This window comes from Podarcis cretensis (assembly GCF_951804945.1).
Source record: "Podarcis cretensis genome assembly, chromosome: 4".
Classification (NCBI taxonomy): domain Eukaryota; kingdom Metazoa; phylum Chordata; class Lepidosauria; order Squamata; family Lacertidae; genus Podarcis; species Podarcis cretensis.
Genome location: NC_137173.1, coordinates 78,586,976 through 78,614,299, shown reverse-complemented (window position 1 = coordinate 78,614,299; position 27,324 = coordinate 78,586,976). Strand labels below are relative to the sequence as shown.

At 44.8% G+C, this 27,324-nt stretch overlaps 2 protein-coding genes across 6 annotated transcripts in view; one reads left to right on the top strand and one right to left on the bottom strand.

Moving 5' to 3' along the window:
- Nucleotides 1–1,730: 1,730 nt before the first annotated feature.
- Nucleotides 1,731–9,628, bottom strand: LOC307214281 (ashwin). 2 transcript variants are annotated; one of them, XM_079973100.1, is made up of 4 exons: nt 9,446–9,628; nt 7,105–7,271; nt 5,026–5,395; nt 1,731–3,109 (listed from the first exon to the last, which is right to left on the bottom strand). In XM_079973100.1, the coding sequence occupies exons 1-4, from the start codon at nt 9,569–9,571 to the stop codon at nt 3,053–3,055; spliced, it is 720 nt and encodes a 239-aa protein (XP_079829226.1). In that variant the 5' UTR covers nt 9,572–9,628; the 3' UTR covers nt 1,731–3,052. The 2 variants fall into 2 exon arrangements, with proteins under 2 accessions (XP_079829226.1, XP_079829225.1); XM_079973099.1 differs by lacking the exon at nt 9,446–9,628 and adding an exon at nt 9,211–9,339.
- Nucleotides 9,629–14,812: 5,184 nt separating this feature from the next.
- The window catches only part of TGFBRAP1 (transforming growth factor beta receptor associated protein 1), a 25,729-nt gene continuing 13,217 nt past the window's right edge, over nt 14,813–27,324 (top strand). The window contains exons 1-6 of one of the 4 annotated variants that reach the window (XM_079972569.1): nt 15,083–15,212; nt 17,132–17,237; nt 19,089–19,790; nt 22,236–22,430; nt 24,323–24,477; nt 27,052–27,134. In XM_079972569.1, coding sequence (XP_079828695.1) covers nt 17,192–17,237; nt 19,089–19,790; nt 22,236–22,430; nt 24,323–24,477; nt 27,052–27,134 — 1,181 coding nt within the window. In that variant the 5' untranslated portion in view covers nt 15,083–15,212; nt 17,132–17,191. Of the gene's footprint in view, nt 15,217–17,131; nt 17,238–19,088; nt 19,791–22,235; nt 22,431–24,322; nt 24,478–27,051; nt 27,135–27,324 lie in introns of all 4 variants that reach the window. The other 3 variants (XM_079972568.1, XM_079972566.1, XM_079972567.1) reach the window with 3 other exon arrangements.

Below are 27,324 nucleotides of genomic sequence, written 5' to 3'. Positions count from 1 at the left end.
TTTTGCATTTCATCAAACATGGTAATGAATGGATGTTGTTGGTGGCAACCATGTGTCTTGGGTATTGACAAGGTTTACGATGTGCTGCCCATTAACTCAGTCTCTGTTTAGAATGGTATCAAGCAAATCATCTTAAAATGCTTGAAAATCTCTCATTGCTGTATCAGAAAAGGCAACACAGGGGCAAAGAAACGATCTTCTGAACAAGTACTTGGGGTTGCGAATACTGCTTTCTCCTCACCATCTTCAAGACAGGGATATGAAAACCCACATTGTTTGTGCTTCATTTGGCTGGCTGCAGGACAGATACGCTCTGGGATCTGTGGGAATGATCCCATTGACTTAAAAGTGAAAAGCAATTTTTTTTACTACAGTGGTACCTCAGATTAAGTACTTAATTCGTTCTGGAGGTCCGTTCTTAACCTGACACTGCTCTTAACCTGAAGCACCACTTTAGCCCGATTTCTGTTCTTATCCTGAAGCAAAGTTCTTAACCTAAAGCACTATTTCTGGGTTAGCAGAGTGTGTAACCTGAAGCGTATGTAACCTGAAGCGTATGTAACCCGAGGTACCACTGTACTTCCACGTTCACTACCCATTTTGTTTTTGGTGCAGCCGACTTTTGAAAAAGCTCTCTTCAAACAGGGTGTTGGAGCATGGGGAAGACAGAGAGGACCTGCTTATTTTGAACGCATCCTGCAAGGATTGAGGACAATGCGCCACACCAAAACCAGTTTTGCAGTACTGAGAATGTGCGGCTCTGCAGATCAAATATGCTGTTAAAGAATAATGTAGCCAAGCCAAAAATCAAGTATACGGGCACGCACCCACACCCCTGATCGAGTCACCTGTGACCACATATATATAAGGCACTGAGAAATAATTTAATAATTCAGTCAAACCCGGAAATGGCGGGAGAATGCTGGAGAGTCCTCGTGGCTCATGAGGAGACCCTCCCCGGAGCCTGAAGAGGATGTTGGTGAGGGCAGAGGAGGCCCCAAAGGGACCTGAGGCACAGTGGGGCTTTCTTTAGGCTGCGCAGCCTCCCTGCCTAATAGCTGATGTGCAGAATACGGCAGAGACAGAAGCCACTTTCCTGTGAATCCTCCAGGCGGCCCAGAGCTTTGATTCTAGTTGTGGTTTATTTTGGGATCCAGTATTTTTAGTATGAATTGAAGAGAGAGTGGCAAAGACTGCACTTAAAGAGTGTTTAGAGAGGCCTCCCCACTTTACATGATTTCACTAACGCACATGAGGGCCCAGAACGTAACCCCCGCCTGAGGGGATGCTTGTATATAAAACAAATGGTGAACTCCAAGTTTTAAGATTTCTTTCCAACAACAAAATTGGGTTATATCTTTAGGACCCCAGGCTGTTAACTGCCTGATGTCCAAACAAGTGACTTATCGCAGCTCTGTCACTCGCTGGCTGAAACACTGATAGGCGGGATAGGCTGGCTCATTTTGCAGAAATTGCTTAGAATGGTTTCTTCTACACATTTCTTTTTTAAAGTGCTAGTGATTTATTTTTTTTAATGAAAGCTCAGAATCTGGGGTCCCTGCCTGAGGGTGCCAATGAAGGCCTCTGCACACACCACGGCACCCATGGGTGCTGGACTGGTGACCCCTGGACCAGTGTACGGTTTCCTCAAACCCTTTTGAAGACTGGGATAACAGGTGTTTGTCTCCAGTCCTGTAGAACAGAGATGGTCCACACAATTTAATACACCATCAGTTTAAATCAATTTATTTGAATCAGGTGAGGCTACTAAAAAGACAGCTCAGATACAAAACACACAAAATTAAACTGTGCTGTACTAAAGTACAAAACTTGCACACGTGTTCAGGAAGAGGGAAACTCAAAATACACCTCAAACACACCATTCTTTCCAAATCTCTGATCATGATCTAGTGGAAGTCGTGCACCAACAATGCAGTTATAACCATGTCTACTCAGAAGTAAATACCACTAAGTCCATATTCTGCGGCAGGCATGTACAGGATGGCAGCCTGAATTTGACTGAACACTACTTTGTGTATGGTACGCAATTCTAACTATTATACCCAGCTAGGTTGGGTTTTACATCATATGAAAGAGGATCCATGTGGTTTCAAAGAAATCCACATTTATTCACAGATAGGAAAGAGGCAAGACTTCCTCCTTCACAAACCACAATTGCTTACTCTCCGTATAATTTATCTCTCTATTCAAACTGCCCAAATGAGTGGAGTGTTAGCTTTTCTCCAGAATTTTAGCAGGCATTTTGTAGGCAGGCAAGTTAAATCGTATTTTATGAAAAAATACTTATGCATGTACTGTACAAAAGCATGGCACTAGTTCATGCACTACTTTTCTCTCAAATACTCTCCGTATACAGTCTATAATGTGCTTCCATCTGCTCAAAAGACAACAGAAATTCATCTTCAATTGTAACAAAAACTTCAATTTGAAGCAAAGAAATTACACAGTTCAGTATTTTTCCTATGTCTGTAAGAGGTAACCATCTCATAACAAGGCTGGAAAAGACATCTAGACACTTGGTATCAGCACCTAAGAATTCAAAATATTTTTCTTGCCCTGCCAACAGAACTTTGTGCAAAAGCCACTATTACCATGGGAAGTCCAGTTGAACGGGGAAATATAGTCATCCACACTGTCTAAATACACGTGTAGAGAACTGTATTTGCAAAAAAAGAAAGAAAAGAAAAGCAATACTGCTGTACAGTTGAACATGAATAGTTATAAATGCGCACTGCTTTTCTCTTACCAGGCCATGCAAAGGCTGAACTGCAGTACAAGTGAGAATTCCAAAGGAGGGCTAGTAGAATAATTTTGTTCCACCAAAACCAACCATTAAAATGGGAAGTAAATGACTCAAAGTGCAATACAGAAAATATCCTTAAGGTGATGGGTGAGAATATGGTGCCTGCTTTGTACTGTAGAATTGTTAACGTTATGAAAAATCCACCGCAATCTGCAACCCTGTTCAATATGACTCATCTGTTCTGAAATGGAGGCTAAATGTTATTTACATTTCCAGCGCCTCATTGGTTCATGGCCATTTCACATGCTGGATCTTCTTTTTTGATTCCGGAGACTTCAGACCGTTCTGAGGGAGAAAGATTTAAACGATGTTAAGATTGCCTGTCCAAAATCATTTAAACAAACCTTGTATATTATACTATAGAGTTTGGCTTCTGATGCCATCTTGTGGCTAAAACAAAAATACGGTCGTAACTAAACATAGAAGAGAAAAGCAATAACCAAAAGACCACCCAATTCCATTTCTAAAATGAGCATGAAAATGTTTAGATCAGTCTTGTGTTTAAGCGCTCGCCCAATGACCTTTGGGAACAAGAAACGGCATGCAGACGAGTGAGTGAGTTGGCAGAGCATAGAAACCCAGCAGGATATGGGTTTCACCTAGCATAGAAATCAAGCAGGATCTTAATTTCAAAATCTATTCCTAACAGAACTCATATTCCTGAAAAATAGGCATTGTTGAAAGCCAAAGCCAAATGAAGCTTGCCACATTCCGAAATAATGACCCTCACATTTCAGATTGAGTCAGAGAATTATGTTACTGGTTGGCCATAATTTACACAGTAATAATGATGCAGTAATTTAGAAAGGAACACTTTTATGCCCATATTACAGTTCTTTGACAATAGTAAAGTTGTGTCAAGGTATAATATATGGTAATATTCAAATAATTAGTGCACAGCATCCTAGTGACCTGCAGAAACTCAGAGATAACAAAATACTGCTGCAGCTTTCACATTTATGCTACGAGACATGGCAACAACTACCGTATTTTTCGCTCTATAACACGCACCTGACCATAACACGCACATCGTTTTTAGAGGAGGAAAACAAGGGAAAAAACATTCTGAATGAAACAGTGGATGTATCATTTTTGTGCTTCATGCTGTGGCCACAGACATGTGATCTGATGGTGAATTTGGGCTGACCCAATGCAAAAATCCTGAGAATCCCTGTGGATCCATGCTTTTTAACCACGTTTTTGCACCATTGCAGCCCCAGGCAACAGTGGGTGCGTGGTTTTTGGGGGGCAGGCTGTAACCATGGACATGCTATGTGATCTGATGGTGAATTTGGGATGACTGAATGCAAAGATCCTGAGGATCCATGTAGATCCATGCTTTTTAACCACGTTTTTGCACCATTGCAGCCCCAGGCAACAGTGGGTGCGTGATTTTGGGGGGGGGCAGGCTGTAGCCATGGACATGCTATGTGATCTGATGGTGAATTTGGGCTGACCCAATGCAAAGATCCTTAGGATCCATGTGGATCCATGCTTTTTAACCACATTTTTGCACCACTGCAGCCCCAGGCAACAGTGGGTGCGTGATTTTTTGGGGGCAGGCTGTAGCCATGGACATGCTATGTGATCTGATGGTGAATTTGGGCTGACCCAATGCAAAGATCCTGAGGATCCATGTGGATCCATGCTTTTTAACCACATTTTAAGTGGGGAGGGAAGGAAAAACACAGAAGGGACAAGGAGCAGGAGAGGGGTGTGCAGAAAAGCAGCTGGCTAAGAATGCAGGAGAGGGGTATAACGGGAGGGAGGAAAGGAAGGCAAAAGTTTTCCCTCACCTACCCACCCAAGCCAGCCAGCTCGCACTCTCTCTCTCTCTCCCTCCTGCATGTTTTCACTCTGCTTTCCCCTCTGCTTGCCTGGAGGGGAGGGGCTTTCCCTGCTCTTTGTTCCGTTTGAGCAAACACAGCAAGGAAACAGAGGTGGGTGGGCAGTAAGACCCTGAGGCAGAATGCAGGAAAGCAGCCGCTTCCTCTTTTCATGTTTCCCTTCTAGGAGACGCGGGATTTGATTTTTGCCTGCTTTTTTTGCCTCCCCTTGCACTATTTGGCTCCAGGGACCACACATTCGCTCAATAACACGCACAGACATTTCTCCTTCCTTTTTAGGAGAAAAAATCTGCGTGTTATAGAAGGAAAAATACGGTACATCTGGTTAAAGGAAACAGGTGTGGAAAGACTTACGGATGCATCAGATTCTTCTTTCGGAGCAGCTCTCTTTAATTTCACAACAGTCGTTCCTGTTAAAGGCACCAATGGGGGTGACCTTTGACCAGGTGCCATATTGTTATCGACAATAATATTATTCTGCTTAGCTTCGTGAATCCTGGACCCCACTTTAATGTCCGGTGAAAAAGTGGAGACAGACACACAAGCTGAAGAATTTGAAGGAACAGTCAGTCCCTTACAAGTAGTGCTGGCGCTTCTTGCTGTAAGGAGTTTTAGACTATCAACAGCCCCATTCTCAGTCTTCCTCACTTTTATGCTTGTACTCGTTGAGTTACCATCGAACACAATGAGAGGTCGTTTCCGTAGACTTTCCGCTGGAGCAGTGCTGAACAAAGAAATGGTAACACAGAAACAATATTAATTACTGCAGCACAGATGTAAATGAAACCACAGTCATTACAGATTTATACTATCCCAAACACACTACTTGGAAACGGCTCCTATTTATTTCAGTGGAACTTTTATCTGGGTTTGTGCTAAGATCAGCAGGTCAGGCGCTGAAATAGACTGGGAATTTATCTAGCGCGGTATGGCACTGCTGCTGCTTTTTTCTGATATTCATTTATTTTGCATTTAATTCACTTGAGCAATCAGGAAAACATTAACACTTTAAAAAAATAAATGAACACTGTCAGAAAAATTAAATCATACTCAGCCTATTTAAATCAGTGGACTTAAATGTTGGGTATCAGATAAATTAACTGATGGGAGTTGGGAGTCCAACACCATCAGAAGAGCCACAGGTTTCACATCCCTGGTCTACATAAATGCTCTTCAATGGTCCCATCACAAGTATGTCCACCCAGAAGGAAGACCACCGATTTCAGTGGATTTTACTGCCAGTTAAGTGGGCATACGATTGCAGCCTAAATAAACTGAATCTGCTAATAGGAACCAGTCTATTATGAATAGACCAACCCAAATGTATAGATGCATTATTTCCCATTTTGATTAAGAGTTGTGAATGAAGCACTCTATTTCTAGAAGCAAAAACAGGACACGTTTAAATAGCGGTTATTTATGGATACAGGTTACTGATGATTAGATTTTTTTAAAAAAACTAGTAAAAATAACAAAAGGCCCCAGCACACAGCTAAGCATAATTAAGTTTGATTGATTTAAACTGGAGTTCAATAGAGGAAGCCTTCAGGTTCTATTTTCCTGCCAGAAGAGCAATTAAGATATGATATACCTTATCTCCAAGTCATGGTTCAGAGTTGGGCAGCATACAATTTTGTGCTCAAGTCCCAGAATCCAGAGAAATTGATCTCTCGCTTTAGCACTAGTGTTGCTATCATTCACTACATTTGAGACTGGGATAATGTTCTTTACTGCAAAAAAAACTGTGCCAGGCTTGGTGGGGGGTTTTTTGGTTCTTTCCCCCAGAGTGGAGCCCCTATCAGCTGATCAAAGCCCATCCTCAATGGGACCAGACCCATTTCCCCAGTCTTCTGATTGGCAGGCAGGGCAAAGTTAACTCATATCAGCCTCTGTCTGAAACAAGAAGCCACAGCTGGGGAGATAGGACAGGTTTGCAAAATATAAATGTGGTATCTCACACACATTTAACGAATTTATTCGAAAGATTTATTTGATAGCTAGATATTCTGTTCTGCATGAACTCCACTGAAAAGTACTTTTCCGTTCTTAATCTAATTTGCTCTCGCTCTGGATTTATCAGACTGCTGACTACGCTACTGCTTTCAATAATAATTCTCTACATCCCGCTGGCAGCCCCAATACCTATAAAAAACAAAAAACCATTGTTGTAGTTACTGAGCGAGGAGGAACAGGTCAAAAGAAACACGGAACTCCCTTCTGAATACAAAATTTGCCAAAACCCAGTGGCAGAGCACATGCATTGCATGATAAAAGGTTAAATCCCCTGCCAGGTAGGGCTGGCAAAAGCTTTTGCCAGAAATCTAGCAGAGCCACTGCCAATACAATACTGAGCTAGATGGATCGATGGTTTTACTTGGTATAAGGAAGGAAGGATTTGCGTTTGAATCCACAAACTAAGCAAAACAAAATTACCTTTTGACCTCATGCTTGAACACCTGCTGACCTCTCTTCTTTTCCATCAACTTTCCCCATCTAGTTTTTGGTAACTCACGTTGAGGCAATGGTATGACATGTTGAACATAGAGATCAGTAAGGCCATCTTTACTGATCTTCACTTCATCTTCAACTGGGATGTTCTTCTGTTGCGGAGTAATAAAAAAAATATTCATTATGACTGCAAATGTTCTCTGGATAACAAGTGTACATAATACACTTAAAAATCACATCACTTGTAATAAACTTGGCAATCTTCATTAAAACAGTTAGAAATGCATAGAAATTTGCTGTGCCCTGCGAAGGATGCACAGTTCACCTCACTTCAGGAAGCAAAATAGAGTTGGGGGTGGAAACAGCAGCTTCCCTCAGCCTGAAGACTCTGAGTGCCCCACAAATTCAAGGTGGGGAGTCTGTGGCCCTCAAGATGTTGCTGGACTCCAGCTTCCATCAAATCCAACCAGCATGGTCAGGGATGAAGCAAGCTGGAGTTCAGTAATAGCTGAAGGGCCAGTTTCCCTAGTACACCCATACACTTTTGTAATACTATAGCTGCCAGACTGAGACAGCTGACCTAAACTACTCATCTGAAAGTAGGCTTGTTCCTTCTTTTACTGGCCCTGCTTCTGTGCCTTTAATGAGAGTCCAACATGCAAAAATTTAGCAGATGGGCCTTTTCCCCTCTCAGTCTGACTATAGTGTAAAGAGTTTTACCTGCTTAATGCCCTCATATTATGCTGCTGTTAAAGCCATAAAAAGGGAGCACCCCTAATAGACCTATCACTGTGTGGGCAAGTAACACCAGTCTCTTTACTCAGTGCAGAGCAACCATCATGAATTGGAGCAAACATGTCAGCACAGATGTTGCTGAAGAATAAAGGATGTCCTCAAGTGTAAAGTGTGAGTACACCATGGTCGTAGGTAGGAATATCTGTCAGGGAGATATTGCAAAGTACTTTTTTTGGAGGGGTGGGGGGTAATATTCAGCTGTTGCTGGGTTGGCTGTGTGTGTGCATGCCTTGCAGTGGTATTTTCATATGTTTTGGAGAAACTTTGTGATGCACTGTTCCCTAAAAAGTGAGTTTCAAAATTTTCAAAATGAATCCACAAGCTTCTGTAAAGAGGAGACTAAGAGGAGATATGATGGTTCCCTTCAAAAATCTGGAGGATGGGGCAAGCCTGTTTTCTCCTGCTCAACTTACAAGAAAGAAGATTCTGACTAAACATCAGGAAGAACTATCTGACGGTAAGTGCTGTTCGACAATGGAACAGACTCTCAAAAGAGGTGTTGGATTCTCCTTCCTTGGAGGTTTCAAAGCAGCAGTTAGATGGCCATCTGTCACGTAGGATCTAGTTGAAATTCCTGCGTTGAAGGGGTTGGATTAGATGACCCTAGGGGTCCCTTCCAACACTATGACTCTGTATAGTCTGAAATATGCATAGGAATAATTGCAGGGCAGGTGCTGCTACGAAGGCTTCCAAGGCACCTAGCGTTGCCGGTTTTTCTCCCCCCTCCCAGGGCTCTGCTCTTGCGCTTTTATCAGCAGACATTTTTCAGTTGTGAACAGACACTCCAACTCAGGAATAAAGCTTCCTCGGAAGATTCTTCCAGATCTAGCAGGTATTAAAAGGCAGGTGGGTTTCCTTTGGGTTAAACTGGCAGACCCTCAAAATGTCCCTATTTTCCAGGGACAGTCCTGGATTTACAAAACCCATCCCGGTTTCTGATTTGATCCCTGCTTTTCCTTAGGACGTCCCTATTTTCATCGGAGAAACATTGGAGGATATGGAGTTATGCGACCCCTGAGCCAAGGAGGTAACTAACTATACAACCTTTAGAAGACATCTGAAGGCAGACCTGTACGGGGAAGTTATTTAATGTTTAATGTCTTATTGTATTTTCATATACCTTGAACGCTGCCCAGAGTGGCTGGGGCAACCCAGGCTGGTGGCGTATGAATAAATTATTATTATTATTATTATTATTATTATTATTTGAATCGTTATTATTATTTGCAATGCTGTTGTTGCTATTGTTACGATTGTTGTTAGTTGAATTATTATATTTGTTATTATTAGAATTACCTTCATTATTATTTTTTGAATCATCATCATCATCAAGATTATTATTACTGAACAGGACGTCCCTATTTTCATCAGAGAAAGGTTGGAAGGTATGAACTGGCAACCTGAGATCCGGCCCGGCTTGAAGAGCCCGGACTCCGCTCGGTCTCAGGTGAGGCGGTTTAACGGTTCCCTCCCTCCCTTTCTCGCCCCGCCCCCTTTCAACCGACGCGCCCCCCGCCCCCGCCCCCCTTACCTGCTCCAGCGTCAGCAGGAGGAATTCCTGCGAGAGCAGCTCCGGGTGCAGCAAGAGGTCCGAGTCCGCCCGCGCGCCGCTGCCTCCCTCCCCCGCAGAGCGCTCTCGGGACCCGAGCGCCGCCATCTTTCCGAACGCGAACCTGATTGGCCGCCTGAGCGTTCCTCCTGCTCTGCGGAGGGCTTCTTTCCGGTTACCCACAATTCCTGCGCGTGCAACGACGCCGCAGAGATAAGAGAAGGGGGGAGAAGTGAAGAGAGGGCAATCCGCGCCGAGTTTCCGGGCGCCGCTTGGGAAAGCGATTTAAAAGAAGGGCTCCACAAAACATGTCTCTTCCCACTACGGCCACAGCAAGCGCTGCAAACCTTCCACCAGTCCTCCCTTGTCTTCCGAGATAAAGGGATGCCAACCCAGGAGGGGAAGGCTGCAGCGATCGGAAGTGGAGGCTGTGTGTCACTCTTCATTTTTTTCTTTATTTTTTTTTAGGAGGGGAAACGGGGCAGATAACGTAACAGCCTGGAGCTGCGCGCATAGAAATGACGCAAAGGAGGCGGAGTCCGGGCCACCAAGGCAGCGCCCGTGTTTGGAGAGCTGTGTTTACGTGTGCCGAGAGAGTGCAGTTGGGAAGGTTTCTGTATTCTTGATCACAGTGCTGCATTATCATTATTAAAATTTGTTTAATCCAGTTGAATTGTTTAATCCTATTGAATATTCGCTTGCAGCTCACCATGCATCTTTTAGAAGGATTGGTTTCTGTGCGTGTTTTTGTTTTATGGCAATTGGGATGTGCTAAAGGGTGGCTAATTCACATAAAAGGGTGGCTAATTCACTCATAATCTTGATGCAAACCAGAATGTGTTTATTTTTTACTGTTTGATTTTGTAAACTGTTTGTAAACGTCCTGTCTGCAGTTCTGCTGCGTGGCTGGCAGAAATCAGCTAAAAAAATCTTTTGCCTTTATTATTAACTTGCTTCCCACAGCGGGGGAAAACTCCACATATTTCTTTTATCATGCAAACTTGTGCATACAGTGGTACCTCGGGTTACAGACGCTTCAGGTTACAGACTCTGCTAACCCAGAAATAGTATCTTGGGTTAAGAACTTTTTAATTTTAGTTGGATTATGATTTGATATGTTAATTGGATGTTTTTTATTGGAAAATTAATAAAAACAATTTAACAAGGAAAACCTTTGCTTCAGGATGAGAACAGGAATCGTGTGGTGGCAGCACAGCGCCAGCAGGAGGCCCCCTTAGCTAAAGTGGTACCACAGGTTAAGAACAGTTTCAGGTTCAGAACGGACCTCGAAAACAAATTAAGTTCCTAACCCAAGGTACCACTGTACTGTATATACTTAAAATGTAAGGCCTACTGTGTGGGCCTTCTTTCCAGATAAGTCTGCACCAGATTGCAGAATTGGGCTGGAAATTTACACACCCCTTTGTGCCCGGAAGGTGGGTGGAGGTGTCCCTCTACCCAACGAGAGAGAGGCGTGTTTTCCTCCTGCCAAATGTGTGGGTAGAAGTGCTGCCAGCAGCCCTCGAACAGGCTGTTGTGGAAGGGTTTGGCCAGCCTGGGATCCACTGGATCCTAAGGGGATCCCCCTGCTGTTACTGAATAGAATTGAACCCAATTTGGGTTTGATTGCTGTGCCAGTGCCAGGCTGGTGCAGTGAATTGCCTTCCCACCTTCTGCTCCCTCTGTGCTGTGGGTGTGGCATTGACTGCCGCTTTGTCGCACCACTGCTGCCTGGCTGGAGTTTGAATTTTCTTGTTAGTTACCTCCGCCTGTTGAAGCCATAGAAACACTACCTGAAGATGTTGCCATCAAAAATAATATATTGTGGATAGAATTGGCAGTACATGGATTAGGTTTTTGACTGAATATGATGAGGCATATTACTTTGGCATTGATGTGTGAAGGATGGAACCAGTGCTTTTTTCTGGGGGTACACATACTCCTAAACATTTTGTGAGTCTTTGTACTTTTGTACATTTACTGTATTTATTTTTCCTGATTTGAAGTATAAAACGGTTGTTTTCTTGAGTCAAAATGAGAGTACCCCGAAACATTTTTTTTAGGAAAAAAAGCACTGGATGGAACTATGAACACACACCATCATGAAGGACCTCTTGGACTGAATAATGATAGAAATGGCTACGATTTTAATACTTTAGACTAGTTTGTATATGCATGTTAGTACAGTAATTTGAAAACCACTTCAAGGCTGGCTTTGTGAAGTAACCAATTCACATTTCATTATCCTTATTTTTCTAACAAATATATTTAACATTGTAATCAAAGTGTATCTGCTCAGAAGTATGTTTCACCTGCAAGTAAGCACCTTGGTACTTAAATGAACTTGTATTTGAGTAGTGTTTATATATATATATATATATATATATATATATATATATACGCACTGCTAGGCTGTAGTCCTTTGCAGCATTATCTGGGAGTTAAGTTCCATTGAATACAATGGGGTTTATTTCTGAGCATGTATATATGTACGTATACAATTGCACTGTTAATATTTAAATTGTTAGAAGGTCAAGTCTATAGGAGTGGTTGATTGCACAGATTCTGCCCTTGCAATAATCAGTATTTTTATTTGATTAGCTCATGCTGCTTGCAGGTTTCCTGTTCATTCCTGGGGTTTGCTACAAACTCCCAACTGGTATTTGGGCGATTAAAAGGAAAAAGAATGTGTATACAGAAAATTGCGCTTAAACAACACATGTTGTGTCTATGTGCAACTGCATGGGAGTGGCGTAACTGGACAGCTTATCAACAAATTTGTGTATTAAGAAATAAAAAAGCAGTGTCAACTCAGGTGGTTTTGCTCAGCCCTTGGGCAACAATGTTTTCAAGAAGTCCTGTCTCTGAGTAGTCCCACCTTTCCACTTTACTGCTTCCCATACGCTTGCTCTGACCTTCTGGGCACAATCTGCATCACTGCACAGAAGGAAAATAGGCAGCTTTCAAAAGTGGACTGGCTCTATATTTCTGCTTATTATAAGTAGTTTTTAAATCACCTCAGTATCGAAAGACTTGAACGTATCTTAGTTCTGCTGTTAAAAACCACATGGATTCCACTTCTTTCAATGGAGCTCATTTCCAGATAAATGGGTCTAGAATTGCAGCCTTTAAGGTATTAGTTGGTGCCATTCTCATATACTATTTGCATAAAGAGCTTATGCTATGTATGAGAGTCTTGGAATAGTTCTATCTAAGATATGGTCTGCTTCACTCTATCCTTCAGAGGACTTGGGAGACTTCATACAACTACCTGATGCATCACCACAAAGAAAATAATTAACGTAGAAACTTGCTGTACTGGTTGTTAATGTTTGACTCTGCTTTCTGATCCTGCCTAGCCCAGTTAAATGGGAGTAGCTGGAGTAAGCTGAAGGGGAATCATCATAACATATTTGGTATTGCAGTGGTTACAGAATCTCAGTGATTGCTGTGTGGCCAGACAGTTTTAAGTCCACATTGTTTTCTTGGGGTTTGCCTCCTTCCTTGCAGATTTTGGGTCCTTGTCTTCATAAATGTATTTTTTATTTTATGAAATTATACGAAAATATATAATTAAGACCAGGGGAAAAAAATACAACTGAAAAGCTATTGTACAGTTTTTAGTGTTTCTTGACATACTCCTTTGTAAGTTTAAATCTGTTTCAACGTAATGGAAATGCTCCTTGACCTTTGTTTGTAACTACTGCTATTTAAGTTTCAACATAATTGTCAGTCTGGACTGGACTCGTTTCCCATTGCTTTACAATTCAAATATCCATAAATATATATAAAATCTGCCAACGTAGCGTAAGACGTCATGGATCTGTAGAGCAGAAAAGCTTATAGCATGTTAATAAATACCGTACATGTCATGTGTTAATAGATACCATAATAAAACTTTAAGAGAGGGGTGGGGAACTAGTCCCCAGCCAAATTTCATATAGTGAGGAAGCAGCAGGGGAATGGTGGCACCAAAAGACTGAATAGGGGTGTCCCACCCACTTTGGGCTATGACACCACTGATGTGCACTCACCACCATTACACCTGGTGAAAAGGCTCAACTTGTCTAAGGTGCTACGGATACTAAAATCACTTCCTAGTCTGACCGAAATTTCAGGGCACACTTACTAGAGAGCAAACCCCATTGACCACACCCTGGAAAATCACTTTGCTGCTAACATGCCTTGGCATTGGGCTCCATCCCCACCTTAGGGCTGCAACCAGGGCTGGGCCCACCCATGAGGCCAGGTAAGGTGATTGCCTCAGCAGACAAGATCCACAGGGGAAGCAGATCCCAACATAGATTGCAGAATCGTAGAGTTGGAAGGGACCAGGGTGCGGGAGCTCTAGCCCGACCCCCTGCCGTGCACCCAATGCCCTTTTAAAATGTTTTGGAGAGCATTATTGGCTTGCTCTTGTTTTTATTTCTATTATACACATTTTGTGTTTTTATGTTGTGAACCGCCCTGAGAGTTGCAGGTATAGGGCGGTATACAGATTTAAATAATAATAGTAAATAAACAAGAATGGAGGAATCTCAACTGAAGTACCAAGCACAGGTGGCCTTTGCTTTAAAAACCTCCCAAGGAAAGTGCAGTCTACCACCTTCCAAGGGCACCCGTCCCATTGCCATGCAGCTCTTACCTCCAGAAAGTTCCTGGTGAAGAAGAAGACTTTATTACTGGGTTGACAGAAGAAGGAGGAGGAGGAGGTGGAGGAAGACTTTATTATTGGCTTGACTACTGAAGAAGAAGACTTATGGGTTAACTGAAGAAGAAGAAGACTTTATTATTGGGTTGACAGAAGGAGGAGGAGAAGAGGAGGAAGAAGAAGACTTTATTATTGCGTTGACTACTGAAGAAGACTTATTGGGTTGACTGAAGAAGAAGAATACTTTCTTATTGGGTTGGCTGGGTTGCCCCAGCCACTTGGCTCGGCTCCCAACCCATGAAAACACAACAGCGCACCCAACATCTAAAACTTCCCCATACAGGGCTGCCTTCAGACGTCTTCTAAAAACCAGAGAGTTGTTTTATTTCCTTGAACATCCGTGTTTCCCCCTCCTCCCTTGTCCCCGGCAGCCGGAGGCACCTTTCGGGCAGGACTGCGACGCGAGGAACATCCTTTGGGGAGCATCCCTCTCCTCCGCTCCAGCCTGGAATAGCTCCGTCGGTTGGAACGCGGCGCAGGGGGCGCCGAGCCCGCAGGTTCGATCCCCGTCGGGGGCAGCTGCGTCTCCCTGCCCCGCGGCAGGGGGCTGGACTAGATGTCCTCCCTCCCTCGGCTCCCTCCCTTCCAGCGGGAGGAGCCTCCGTCTGTCAGCCTCGCCTTGTGACCGGAAGGGCCGCGGCGCCGCCGCCCCCGGAGGGAGAGACTCAGCTGCCGCTGGCTTCGCCACCGCGGCGGCGGGAGAGCCGCGGAGCAGCGCCGGCGGGGCCTGGAAGGAGGAGCGGGCTCGGCTCGCTGCGGAGGCCTCGGCTCGGACGGTCAACGGGGGCTGGGGGGGAAAAAGACGCCACGCCCGCGCCTTCCTCGCCCCCCTCCTCCTTCCCGGCACCTTCCCGGGTCTCCCTGCCTCTGCCTCGGTCCGGCACCCTTTGCTGGCAGGGGGTCAACCCCGCGCCCGCCCCGGGGTGGGCGTGGTGCCCTTGGGTGCTGGGGGTGTCGCTGCTGCTAGCCCAAGACTGCTCGCCTGGCCTGGTGCGTTGCTTGGTACAAAGCGCAGTTTCCCTTTCCTTATCTGGGAGGGTTAGTAAGTACTACTCGTGTGTAGCAAGTGGACGGGGTTTTTTTAACTGGGGTGGGGGGTAAAGGAAGGAGGGGTGAGTCTGGTGGTAGTGGGCTGGGCTGGGCTGGGCTGGGCTGCAGCAGCCGGAGCTCCTCCCTGCATCTTGGTAAGAATGGTGCAGAGACACCATCTAAGCACCATTAGGCTCATGTATATTATATATGGTGTTTAGAAGGCATCCCTCTATAGGGAAGTTTGTTAAATGTTTTAAATACGTTTGATGCCCTGTTGTGTTTTCATTGGTTGGAAACAGACCAATATATATATTTATATAGGCTTGATAAACTTTACGCAATTTACAACAAATTTCTTAGCAATTCAGCTTCCCATTCTTACATTCTTGGCAGCAGAATAAGTACTGTGCATAAGGCAGCAGGAAATCCCCACCCCCTGCAATTACCTGCTGCCTTATGCACAGTACTTATTCTGCTGCATGTTTCTTTCTTTACTTCGTTATTACTATCTTCCCATTGCTTATACTTCAAGGTTTAGTCATGGCTGGCCATATGACCCGGAAAGCTGTCTGTGGACAAATGCCGGCTCCCTCGGCCTGAAAAGTGAGATGAGTGCCGCAACCACATAGTTACCTTTGACTGGACTTAACCGTCCAGGGGTCCTTTACCTTTACCTTACTTCAAGGCTCTCTCTGTGTGTTTGTTTGGTTAGCTTTCGGCTAACCAGCTCAAGTTCTCACTAGGTATAGGGGCTGTGCTGGGCTGATTGCCTCTGTGCAGTTTCAAAAAGTAATGACGGCCATATTCCGCACCTAAAGGAAGAAAAGGTTAAGAACTGACCCCGCCTCCACACACAGGCTTCTTCTTCCTGACTCCCTTGGAGCAGGGACAGAATGGCAGTAGAAAAAACACTGGTTGTAAGCAAGTTTAATGGAAGTCACACTGTCCCCAGAAGTTTGAGCAGTTCCACACTCTTCATAAGCAGCAGTGTTAGAAAGCCTTACAACATCACCTGCTGTTCTGTGGTATGTCATGTTCTTGATGTCTTAATAGAGCGGACACAGGTAATCTGTATAATAGGAAGGTGCCATAGAGTCATTCTGGTTATCAAAATCCAGGGAGGAAGCACAGGTGTGTTGCGTTTCACAATTGCAGGTGGACTACTGTGTCATTCGTGTGTTGCAATATTCAGTTGTGGATTGGTGTGGCTGAGTCTGCTGCTGTTGTATTTATTCTATGAACTCCTCGGCACTCGAGAGCACATTAGTCAGCCCAGAATACTCATCATTGTCATTTATTAGATTTGTGTGTCGCCTACTCAACAGCCTCTGTGCGTCTTGAAAATATGCAAAACCACGAATCCAAAGTTTTAAGGCATAATTTACATGTAAGAAAACAACAATCTACAATGAGGCCCTGCATTATAGAAAAATCTTAATAAGTCTCCTTATAACAGTAGAATTAAGATCAGTAGAATTGAGAGAAAGGTGAGAAATGTTATCACATGAAGACTATTATTGTTATACAGTGGTACCTCGGGTTAAGTACTTAATTTGTTCCAGAGGTCCGTTCTTAACCTGAAACTGTTCTTAACTTGAAGCACCACTTTAGCTAATGGGGCCTCCTGCTGCCGCCGCGCTGTCGGAGCACAATTTCTGTTCTCATCCTGAAGCAAAGTTCTTAACCCGAGGTTAGCAGAGTCTGTAACCTGAAGCTTATGTAACTTGAAGCGTATGTAACCCGAGTTACCACTGTGCCTTGTATACCTCTGTTGTTATCGCCACACTTAATACACAGTTAAATAGCTACAACATGCAATGGGTTGAAAACTGGCAATTGCTCAGGAAAACATCGGGGGGAAAGAGCTATGCTGGAGGAGAAAAAAGTCCTGCCTAGTGACTAGTCTTTCACCCTTTTCCCCACAGTGGCCTACAAGATGCTCCTAGCAAGCCCAGAGGCAAGATGGCAACCGGTGTCCTCAGCAAATGAAACTGAGGCACGCGCCTCTTAAAGCCACTGCTTATATCAGAGGTGGGGAACCTTTTTTCAGCCTCATTGTTTCTTGGGCAGCCTTGGGGGGAGGCGTATCTCGTGCCAGTGGTAGGCAGGTCCACAGGCAAAAGCAGGCGGAGCAACAGGTTAAATTCCAGCCACACACAAAAGCCAGAGTGTCTACACCAATACATCTCTCCATTTCTCATCGAAGCAACGTGCCTGCACATCTCTCCATATAGGAAAGTGAAAGGCAGTTCGAGGGCTTTTTCCAGCCACGCAAAAGCATTCAATAAGAGGGTCAATGGAGGGGCATGACTTGGGTATAAAGGAGAGTCCCCTGGGCCTGAGGTTCCCCACACTTCTCTTACACCACCTTGTATTATTTGTTGCATTTCTATCCCACCTTTTCCTCCATGGAGCTCAAAGTGACTTTCATTCTCCCCCCTCCTCATTAAAACCCCACCACAACCCTGCAAGGTAGGATAGGCTGAGAGGCAGTGACTGGCCTAAGGCCACCCAGTGAGCTTCATGTCTGAGTGGAGAATCAAACCCTGGTCTCCTAAGCCCTAGTCCAACACTCTAACCACTGCAATATGTGTGGCAGAAGGAGAATATGATGCAGGTATTTTGAAGTCAGATTACACGCCTCACATTCTCTGCTAAGCCACTGCTAGTGAGCTCTTAATTCCAAAAAGTATTCCCAACCCTTATGATGGCTGTAGGAAGTCAGAAAATTGGAGAGCGGCACTGTTTAGGATACAAAAAATTGGGAAGATCTAGAAGCCGTCTTGCTTTCTTGAAAGGTTTTGAGGGTATACTCAGTTTTATGTCAGGATTAAAGTGAAAGTGACTCCCTTGCAGCTGTGTGTACAGGTAATGTGAATACAGTATTTCTGAAGCCGTAAAAGGAGAGGGGGAAGCCACGGCTGTGCAGGAACACGGTCTCAGGGCACAGGCAGCCATATTGTAGTGTCTGGATTGGGGAATGCCTGGGGATGCCATGTGTGCTGCTTTGGAAAAAAGAAAGCAACAAAGGTGTACTAAATCAAAGAGAAGTGCATTACATACATCATCCTAAAGCAGGGGTTCCCAAACTGGTCTGTGGACAACCAGCATCTGTGAGCTACATTCAGGTGGTTATTTCATATATTGTATTTTATTGTACAGTAGACCCACAACTTATGCACATTTAACTTGTGTGCATTTAGCTTTACATGCTAATAATAATAATATTTTTTAAGGGGATGAGTGTGTGTGGAGGGGACTTTGGCAGTCCCACCCCCCATTGCACCCCGTGTGTTTTGACTATATGCAATGATGGCTTTATGCGCTGTTCCTGGAACATAACCCCCAAGTAAGTTGTGAGTCTGCTGTATTACAATTTGAATTCTATGGAATTCCAGATCCAAGAATTAAAAAGCAGTGGAAATAATTAAAACATCATATAGAGTCTAGTACAGCACATTACAATTGTTGCAATGGGCAGAAAAATCATTAGGTGGTCTGACAAGACTCTCAACAGTTTTTAAAGTGGTCCATGGCGGAAAAGGTTTCTTGGACAAACATACATGCAACCTGTATGCCCAGTGAACCAAGGGAGGTGCTTTTCCTCTTCCTGCTGTCTGCCTGGAGCCGATAAAGTTATAGACTGCAGATTTTGAGCCGATCTGCACCAGTCTGCTTGCCTTATATTAGCTTTAGGCTAGCCACGTACAGAGACAAGTTAACAGATGTACCATTTCTGGTGTCGGGTCGGAAAGGGCACCTGTTTACAGGCGCTGTTAACAAACTGAAGGTCTGGGTTGATTCCCTTTAAACGTTCTGTTTGTTCTCCCTGCTGCTTGGGTGTGGATAAAAATAAGCCTCTCTTCTCCTTTTCCGCGGCAGGCCATCTGGAAAGCGCGATGAGTGTCAAGGCCTTCAGGCTTGTCCCCGCGGTTGAGCGGGACTTGCTGATGGGCGACAAAGCTCGGATCAACATCGAATGCATTGAGTGCTGCGGGAAGAACCTGTATATCGGAACCAATGACTGTTCCATCTACTACTTCCTGCTGGAAGAAAAGAACTCGCCAGCTGAGAAAACGTCCTTTTCCGTCTCCAAACAGCTGCACAAATACCTGAGTTTTCGGAAGCCCGTGGGGGAGCTGAAAGCCGCTTCGGCGCTCAATCGGCTCCTGGTGCTTTGCGACAACACCATAACACTGATGAACATGATGAACCTGGAGCCCATCCCCACGGGGGCCAGGATCAAGGGAGCTACGATGTTCACGTTGAACGAGAACCCCATGAGCGGGGATCCTTTCTGCGTTGAGGTTTGTATCGTTTCGGTCAAGCGCAGGACCATCCAGCTCTTCTTGGTCTATGAGGACCGCGTTCAGATTGTGAAGGAGCTTCTCACCCCGGAGCAGCCTTGTGCCGTGGCTATAGACGGCCACTATTTATGCCTCGCTCTCACCACCCAGTACATTATTCTGAACTACGACACTGGCCTTTCCCAGGACCTCTTTCCTTACTCTAGCGAAGAGAGACGGCCCATTGTGAAAAGAGTAGGCAGGCAAGAATTCCTGTTGGCGGGACCTGGAGGATTAGGTAAGGTCACAATGTTCTCTGCCTCCTGTTGGAAGGTTTTTGGGTCTGCGCTTAGAAAGGGTTTGGTCCTCCCATGATATGTCAAATCTTGATCCATTTGTTCCTTTGTGCTGTGCTATCCGGTCTTAAAGGTAAAGGTAAAGGGACCCCTGACCATTAGGTCCAGTCGTAACCAACTCTGGGGTTGTGGCACTCATCTCGCTTTATTGGCCAAGGGAGCTGGCGTACAGCTTCCAGGTCATGTGGCCAGCATGACTAAGTCGCTTCTGGTGAACCAGAGCAGCGCACGGAAACGTCGTTTACCTTTCCGCTGGAGCGGTACCTATTTATCTACTTGCACTTTGACGTGCTTTCGAACTGCTAGGTGGGCAGGAGCAGGGACCGAGCAACAGGAGCTCACCCCATCACGGGGATTCGAACCACCGACCTTCTGATCAGCAAGTCCTAGGCTCTGTGGTTTAACCCACAGCGCCACCCGCGTCCCTCTTATCTGGTCTTACCAATACCTTATATCTGTGCAACAAGCTGTGATCTCACAGCAGGAGAGCATGCAGACGACAAAAGAAATAAGGAAATAAAAAGCAAAAGTTGGCAGCTAGAGTGCTGCATTTAAAGATGCCCAGCAAATGCTTATGACAATTGTGCAGGCACATCCCAGGCAACAGTTGTAATAGGTATGAATGCATTGAATCGGCAGGGTAAAAGGCTGTGTCCCACCAGGACTCTATTTTCTAACTTGAGAAAACGCTATAAAATCATAGTCTGGAGGGAGATGTGCTGCTTATTGTACTAAAAACCAATTGTGTGGAAAGGCCCCAATACTCTAGCAACTGCTGATAAATCTTGTTTTGTTTTTTAAAAAGTAGCATATTGGAAAACATGAGTAGTCTGATCTTGGAAATTCGTGCTTCCTTACAGCCTGATCCTAATCAGTGCTAGGCATGCTTGAGCCCATTGAAATCAATGGGATTGGGTTTGCTTTGCTCACTGTAGGATCAGGCTGTTAGTGGCATTCCACTAAAATTGAATTCTGATGTTTTCTGGAATTTCGGGTGCCTCCCGTGTAACTTACTTGACTCATCCAATTCAGGGCTTGAATTGTAAACAGAATTCTGCCAGGACCTTCCTACTGTAAGAAACAAACTAAGTAAGTAGCACAGGGTAACTTTGTTAAGCCAACACTGGAGTCAATGGTGCTGCTTCAAGATTCAAACTGCATGCTCTGGGGGGAATCGCAACCTCTTTGCTAATACCTGTTTATTTATTGTCCTGTTTTCTAACGCGCTTGGATTCCTTTTGCAGGTTGTAGAATTAAGGTTGTTTTTGTAAAGCTGCTATCCGTAAGCATTTATGGCTCAGCCGTAGCTCAGTGTAAGACCCCCAGCTTTGCCTGAGATAAGGTGAATCCTACATGGCGTAAATAGCTTGTTAAAGATGAGGGTCCGCTCTTGCTTTCCTTAATAAGTGGAGCCTTCTGTTCTTATGGAGAGGGCAGGTGGCTATTTGTTTCTGGAGGAAACATCTGTGTACTGTTGTTAGGCTTGATAGCACATGGAGCAATCCCTAAGTCCTAGATCCACAGGCTGCAGGAGACGAGGAACGGAGCAGAGGGGCCTCTCCACCAGTGAGCAAGACCTTTGCCAGCAGAGGGGCACATCTACTGCAGAGAACTGCACTATAGCCGTAGATAGTTCAGTGGGCATGTATCTACCGCCGAACACTGTGGACCTTACTTTCAAACAAATATACTTGACTGTTGTTCCACAAGGTGTCCATTCCTTCTACCGTATGGTGAAGGACAGAACATTGCTGATGACCAAATGGAAATGTCATGCAACGTTCTAACATTAAATGCAATTGAGGCACCGAACATCTGGTTGAAATCAGCGTCCACACAACTGATTCTCGCACAAAGACCGCTCACTCATCAAAGCAGTGGGCGGGGTTTGCAACCTGGCACGGGCTTCCTGTGCCTGGGTGACACCCCCTTTGCTTGCTGGCCATCGCTCCGCCCCCTCCCCGCCTAGCCAATCAGCTGCCAGCTGGGGGGGGGTGGAGTGAGAGCCAGGTAGGGCGGTCTCCAGCCGACCATCTCTCCAGTCAGTCTTCAGAGCATCACAACAGTCCACACAACCGATTCTCGCACAACCTATCCTTTTATCTATTTGTTTCTAAAACATCACTTGTGAGACGGAATATTCCATACTGGTTAACACAGTTTAAAAAGGTGTAGCTTTTTCTTCCCACGGTGCATGGTAGGTTTTGCCTGTCGGTGTGCAAGTTCCTGTCGTGCTCGAGAGAAACTCTTCTTCAGAGCTCCTGAGAAGGCACTTTCATGGAGAATTCTTAGTGGGTAACTTTATGCAGATAACTATGTAGAAGCCGGGCAATCAGCTGGTTGTCCAATCAGACTTATAACTCATCGCTCCCTTTCTAAACCGGCAGGCATGTTTGCAACTGTTGACGGCATTTCCCAGCGTGCTCCTGTTCACTGGTCAGAAAACGTGGTTGGTGCAGCCCTCTGCTTTCCTTACGTAGTTGCACTGGACGAGGAGTTCATTACGGTGCATAGTATGCTGGACCAGCAGCAAAAACAGACACTACCCTTTAAGGATGGTCATATCCTGCAAGACTTTGAAGGTACCTAATTGTGTACACACGTGTGTGTGTGTGTGTGTGTGTGTGTTGAATTACTTTGGGGAAGATCTAAGTGTTTTTCTTACAGTCTTTAAAAACATAAAAGGCAGGGACTGGCTCAAGAGCAAACCACTGAACTGCTTTTCTTAAGCCAAGGATGAAGAATCTGTGGTTCACCAATGTTTTTGAACTCCCAACAGCCCCCAACCAGCATGGCCAGTTGTCAAGGATGATGGGAGCTGCGGTCCATCAGCAATCTGGTTCCCCATCTTAGTCCTCAGCATTTCTCACTCAAAATATTAAGTATTGTATTACATTCCCAGGTTATCTGTACTGCTCGGCCTATGTGTGGTGTAGTGGTTAAGAGCAGTGGACTCGTAATCTGGTGAACCGGGTTCGCTTCCCCGCTCCTCCACATGCAGCTGCTGGGTGACCTTGGGCTAGTCACACTTCTTTGAAGTCTCTCAGCCCCACTCACCTCACAGAGTGTTTGTTGTGGGGGAGGAAGGGAAAGGAGAATGTTAGCTGCTTTGAGACACCTTCGGGTAGTGATAAAGCGGGATATCAAATCCAAACTCTTCTACTCTTCTACGTGTAGCCGCAAAACATGCCCTAAGGAGCTAATGAGCTGAATGGCTTTTATTGTGTATTCTCAGGACTGATCGCACTCTTAAGGAAAGGGCGTATAATCTGTGACTCTCTAGGTGTTACACATAAACACTGACATTTAGCCATGCTTTCTGGGGTTGATGGAAGTTGGAGTTCCTCATCCATGTTCTGAGGAACAATCATGCTCTGGAGCTAAGGAAACCCACACTTCGAATGTGCATACAGTGATTGAAAAATGCATATACGGGCAAACCCCCGAAAGGGGTCGCTTTCCAGGTCATTGTGCGTGTCAACCTGTCGTGTCCCCGCCTAGTTCCTCCCCCTTCTGGGGCCAAAATTGGCGCACATGTTGGCACATTCGTGTGTCACTTGGACGCACACAAAATGGCCGCCGGCTGTAAATAGCTGGTTGATTCAAGAGGTTGCACTTCCTATAATAAGGCTCTGTTGTCCAACGTGAAAGATATTTATTGCCATCAGACAAAAAATATCTCTCCTGTGGGGGTGACATGGAAGTACTTCCTATGGAAGATCGTAGACACTCAAAAAATAAAGCGGTTGACAGCGTTTGTTTGGCGCTTTTGGAAAGTATGAGCAAGATTTGAGATTGTGCAAGTGCAGCACTCTTAATGTTGTTTGTACAAGTGTTGCTTCGAGTTCCTTTTTATGTGGAAATACAGCTGGCATATTCTAAAAATAAACTGCCGGGCACTAGCTAAACCGAACCGATGTGGAGTTTCATTTCTTCATTTTAAAATGGAGGAAGAAAACGTGTTTGTAGAACCATCAGCGACCATTTGTGTACTTGTAACTTAAATCCATGTTCCATCACTAAAATGTCAGCAAAGATACTTGATCCCAATGGTAACTACATTTTTGCAAGGCCAGGTGTGCCTTCCTAACTTTGACATTATCTGATATATTGCTGTGTTTGCATTGCGCTGGATTTGCAATAATAATAATAATAATAATAATAATAATAATAATAATAATAATAAATTTATTTATATCCAGCCCTCCCCAGCTGAAGCCGGGCTCAGAGTGGCTAACAACAATAAAAGTAAAACAGTTTACATAAAATCATAATCAATTAATTGAAATGCATTCTAAAATCACTTCATTCTAAAATCAATTCAAAATCAAATTTCCTCAAAATGTATTTCCTCTTTACGTTGCATTTAGTTTCTGCATCTCAGTGACTTTTCTATATATATTTTGTTTTTGTTTTTTTAAGTCATTTGCAATCATGTAAAATGGACATCTTGTTTTCATTCTTTTCCCCCCAGGCAGAGTAATTGTGGCTACCACCAAAGGGGTCTATATCTTGGTCCCACTACCTCTGGAAACACAGATTCAGGATCTTTTGGCCAGCCACAGAGTCGAAGAGGCGTTAGTCTTAGCAAAGGGAGCCCGAAGAAATATTCCGAAAGAGAAATTTCAGGTCTGTTGGTATTTTTTGAATGCATCTGGGCATGTGAAGGCAATCAGAATTGCAAGCAAGCTTTGAAAAGCTGGAAGTCTTATTTTGAAGTATCTAGAAACTGGAGCCATTTATGTGCTGGTATCGCAAGAGAGATGGGACATGGATGATTAAACCGCAGAGCCTAGGACTTGCCGATCAGAAGGTTGGCGGTTTGAATCCCCGTGACGGGGTGAGCTCCGGTTGCTCGGTCCCTGCTCCTGCCAACCTAGCAGTTTGAAAGCACGTCAAAGTGCAAGTAGATAAACAGGTACCGCTCCAGCGGGAAGGTAAACGGCATTTCCGTGCACTGCTCTGGTTTGCCAGAAGCGGCTGGAGTGGGTGTGTTAAGAGTTAAGATTGTTCCGTTTTCTGAGTGATGAACATCCCTGTAAGCATTTGCAACTGGAATATAAAGGCCGTATGCCACCTTTTGAGCTGACTAACTTTAATCTTAAACTATTTCTTGTGAAAAAGCAAGTTTCGTTTACTTCAACAGATCTTGCTTCCAGGCGGGAGTAGTAGTTTAGCAAGCGTAAAAGGTGGTGACAGGCATTGGTGGAATGTAAATATCTGTGTTCGTTGGCATCATTATCTCTTTGTTGCATCTCTGAGGGTGGGAGTGACTCGCATCGGCACTGTGCTCATAAGCATTGGGCTAGGACCTGGGAGATCAGGGTTCAAATTCCCACTCAGCCATGAAATCCATGGTTGACTATGGGGCAGTTGAAATATTTTGGCCTAACCTCCCTCGCAGGGGTGTTGTGATGATAAAATGGGGGAAGGAGAAGACGCAAAATACCACCTTGAGCTCCTTGGAAGGCAAGGTGGGCTATAAATAAAATTAATTGATTAGATCTTCTCTTAGCTATTATGCTGTACCAGCTCTCTGAAACAATTTAGGCTTTCTTGGATATAGGATGACCGTTCAAACTTTCTTGACCCAGCAGCCCTTCATAAAGTCTACCTAAGGGTCGGGGGCTTCGCAGTCTCCCCACCCACTCACCTTCTCGTTTTGCCTTCAAATCACATTAGCTTGAACGCTCTTCAGATGGATAACTTGACTCTACCACCAGAGCTTATTTCATGTCCATGGATTCCCCCACCCCGTGTAATTTTGTATTGCTTAAGGCTAGATAAATTTAATTAAATTACAGGAAAGTTTAGAAGACAAATTAAAACATCAGATTCTTTTCACCGTAGAGCATTATTTCATTAGCCACAGTTGAGTCCTCTTGTTTCATCTCCTTTCGTTTTGTGCCAACGCTCGTCTTCACATGTTTTTGTATATTTATTGCTGGTGCATTTATATCTCATCCTTCTTCCAAGGAGCTCGAGGCAACGTTACGTGATTCTCCACAGACACACAGACACTCTCTCACTCTTTCTCTCGCACATACACACCCCTTTGTACTTGCAGTGGTCTTGTGAGGTGGCTTAGTCAGAATGATTGCTCCAAGGTCCAGGTGCATCTCAAGAGAGCGCTTGGGAAAGGTTGCAATAGGTCTAGAATACATTGTGAGCTTGCCACGTTTAGCTTCTGCTCAAATCAGTGAATGGAGGAAACAAGTGTAAATAAGTGTGCTACTTGTGGATTTTGAAAACGTTGCATCTCGATTCAAAGTACAGTGGTCGCTTCTCCCCGTTGCCGCCCCTTGCTTCAAAAGGGGTCCAGGGACAGAAGGGAAGGCGCGCGCGCCTTCCCCTCTGTCCCCGGAGATTGCGGGGCTGGCAACGGGGAGAAGCGATCTTCTCCCCGCCGCCCCTTGCTTCAAAAGAGGTCTGGGGACAGCGGGGAAGACGCGCTGCGCTTCCCCGCTATCCCCGGAGTTTGCGTGGCAAGCTTCGTTTTGCGAAGCAAACCCAGAGGGAGATGCGTCTTGCGAAGCGGCTAAGAAAACGAAAACTCCTTCGTCTAGCGAGTTTTTCGTCTTCCGAGGCGTTCGTCTTGCGGGGCACCACTGCAGTTGGGTTGTAGACTGTTCTACTGCCATATAACGCTTGCTTCGGGTATGAAAACTGTTTGGAACAGTTTCCACATCTGAGAGAGCATGCAACCCAGTTGCAACTTGCACGTACGTGCATTTTGCGGTGTGCACATTACATTGCTACTTTGTATGCACACAATCCACATGTTCTTATGCTGTTTCCTTCATGGGATTGATCAGCTCTGGGAATCTCATTGACTTGGAAGTGCCTGTAGGTTCTCAGCACAGACATTGCTGGAGTCACCTGGAAAAGTTTCTCATGTGTGCTTCTTTCTCTGTTGCAACTGGCACCCTTTCGCAGTCTCCAGAGGACTTGCCGGGAAGCTGATAGCTAGATAGCTATGCTTCGTAGTCTCAGGGTGGACTTGCAGCCTTACCCAACTCTCTGGTTCTCCATATTGTGAAAGTCGTACAAATTGCATGCAGTTATGAGCTTTAAATCAAGTCAGATTCTGGCTTAGTCCTCGTTTCAGCATGGCACAACTAGTGTATAAGCCACGCTATATATATTTTTCTTTCATCAGTTTCCTAAACGGGTGGTATTTTCCCCTCTTTGTTTCCCATTTAGGTTATGTACAAACGAATCTTGCAGCAAGCGGGATTTATACAGTTTGCACAGCTTCAGTTCCTAGAAGCAAAAGAACTCTTCAGGTAATCCTTCATGTGGGGCGAAGAACACTTTTTGAGTGTTACTCGGCAACCGATTGGATCCTTGTGCTTGGGTTTAAAGGCTTCCGAGTTCTGAAATATTGTCACGAGGCAGGACTGAAACAGAAGGCAAAAGGTTTAGGATCGTGGACCAAAGCAAATTTGGGGTTGCTCCTTTTTGATTCGGTAGTGG

Excerpts from the sequence above, each read along its gene's own strand:
- LOC307214281 (XM_079973100.1), bottom strand. The coding sequence starts at position 9,571 with ATGGCGGCGCTCGGGTCCCGAGAGCGCTCTGCGGGGGAGGGAGGCAGC. Across the intron at positions 7,272-9,445 it reads TCCTGCTGACGCTGGAGCAG|AAGAACATCCCAGTTGAAGA; the intron begins GTAAGGGGGGCG and ends ACTCCGCAACAG. Across the intron at positions 3,110-5,025 it reads AAGAAGAATCTGATGCATCC|AACGGTCTGAAGTCTCCGGA; the intron begins GTAAGTCTTTCC and ends TTTCTCCCTCAG.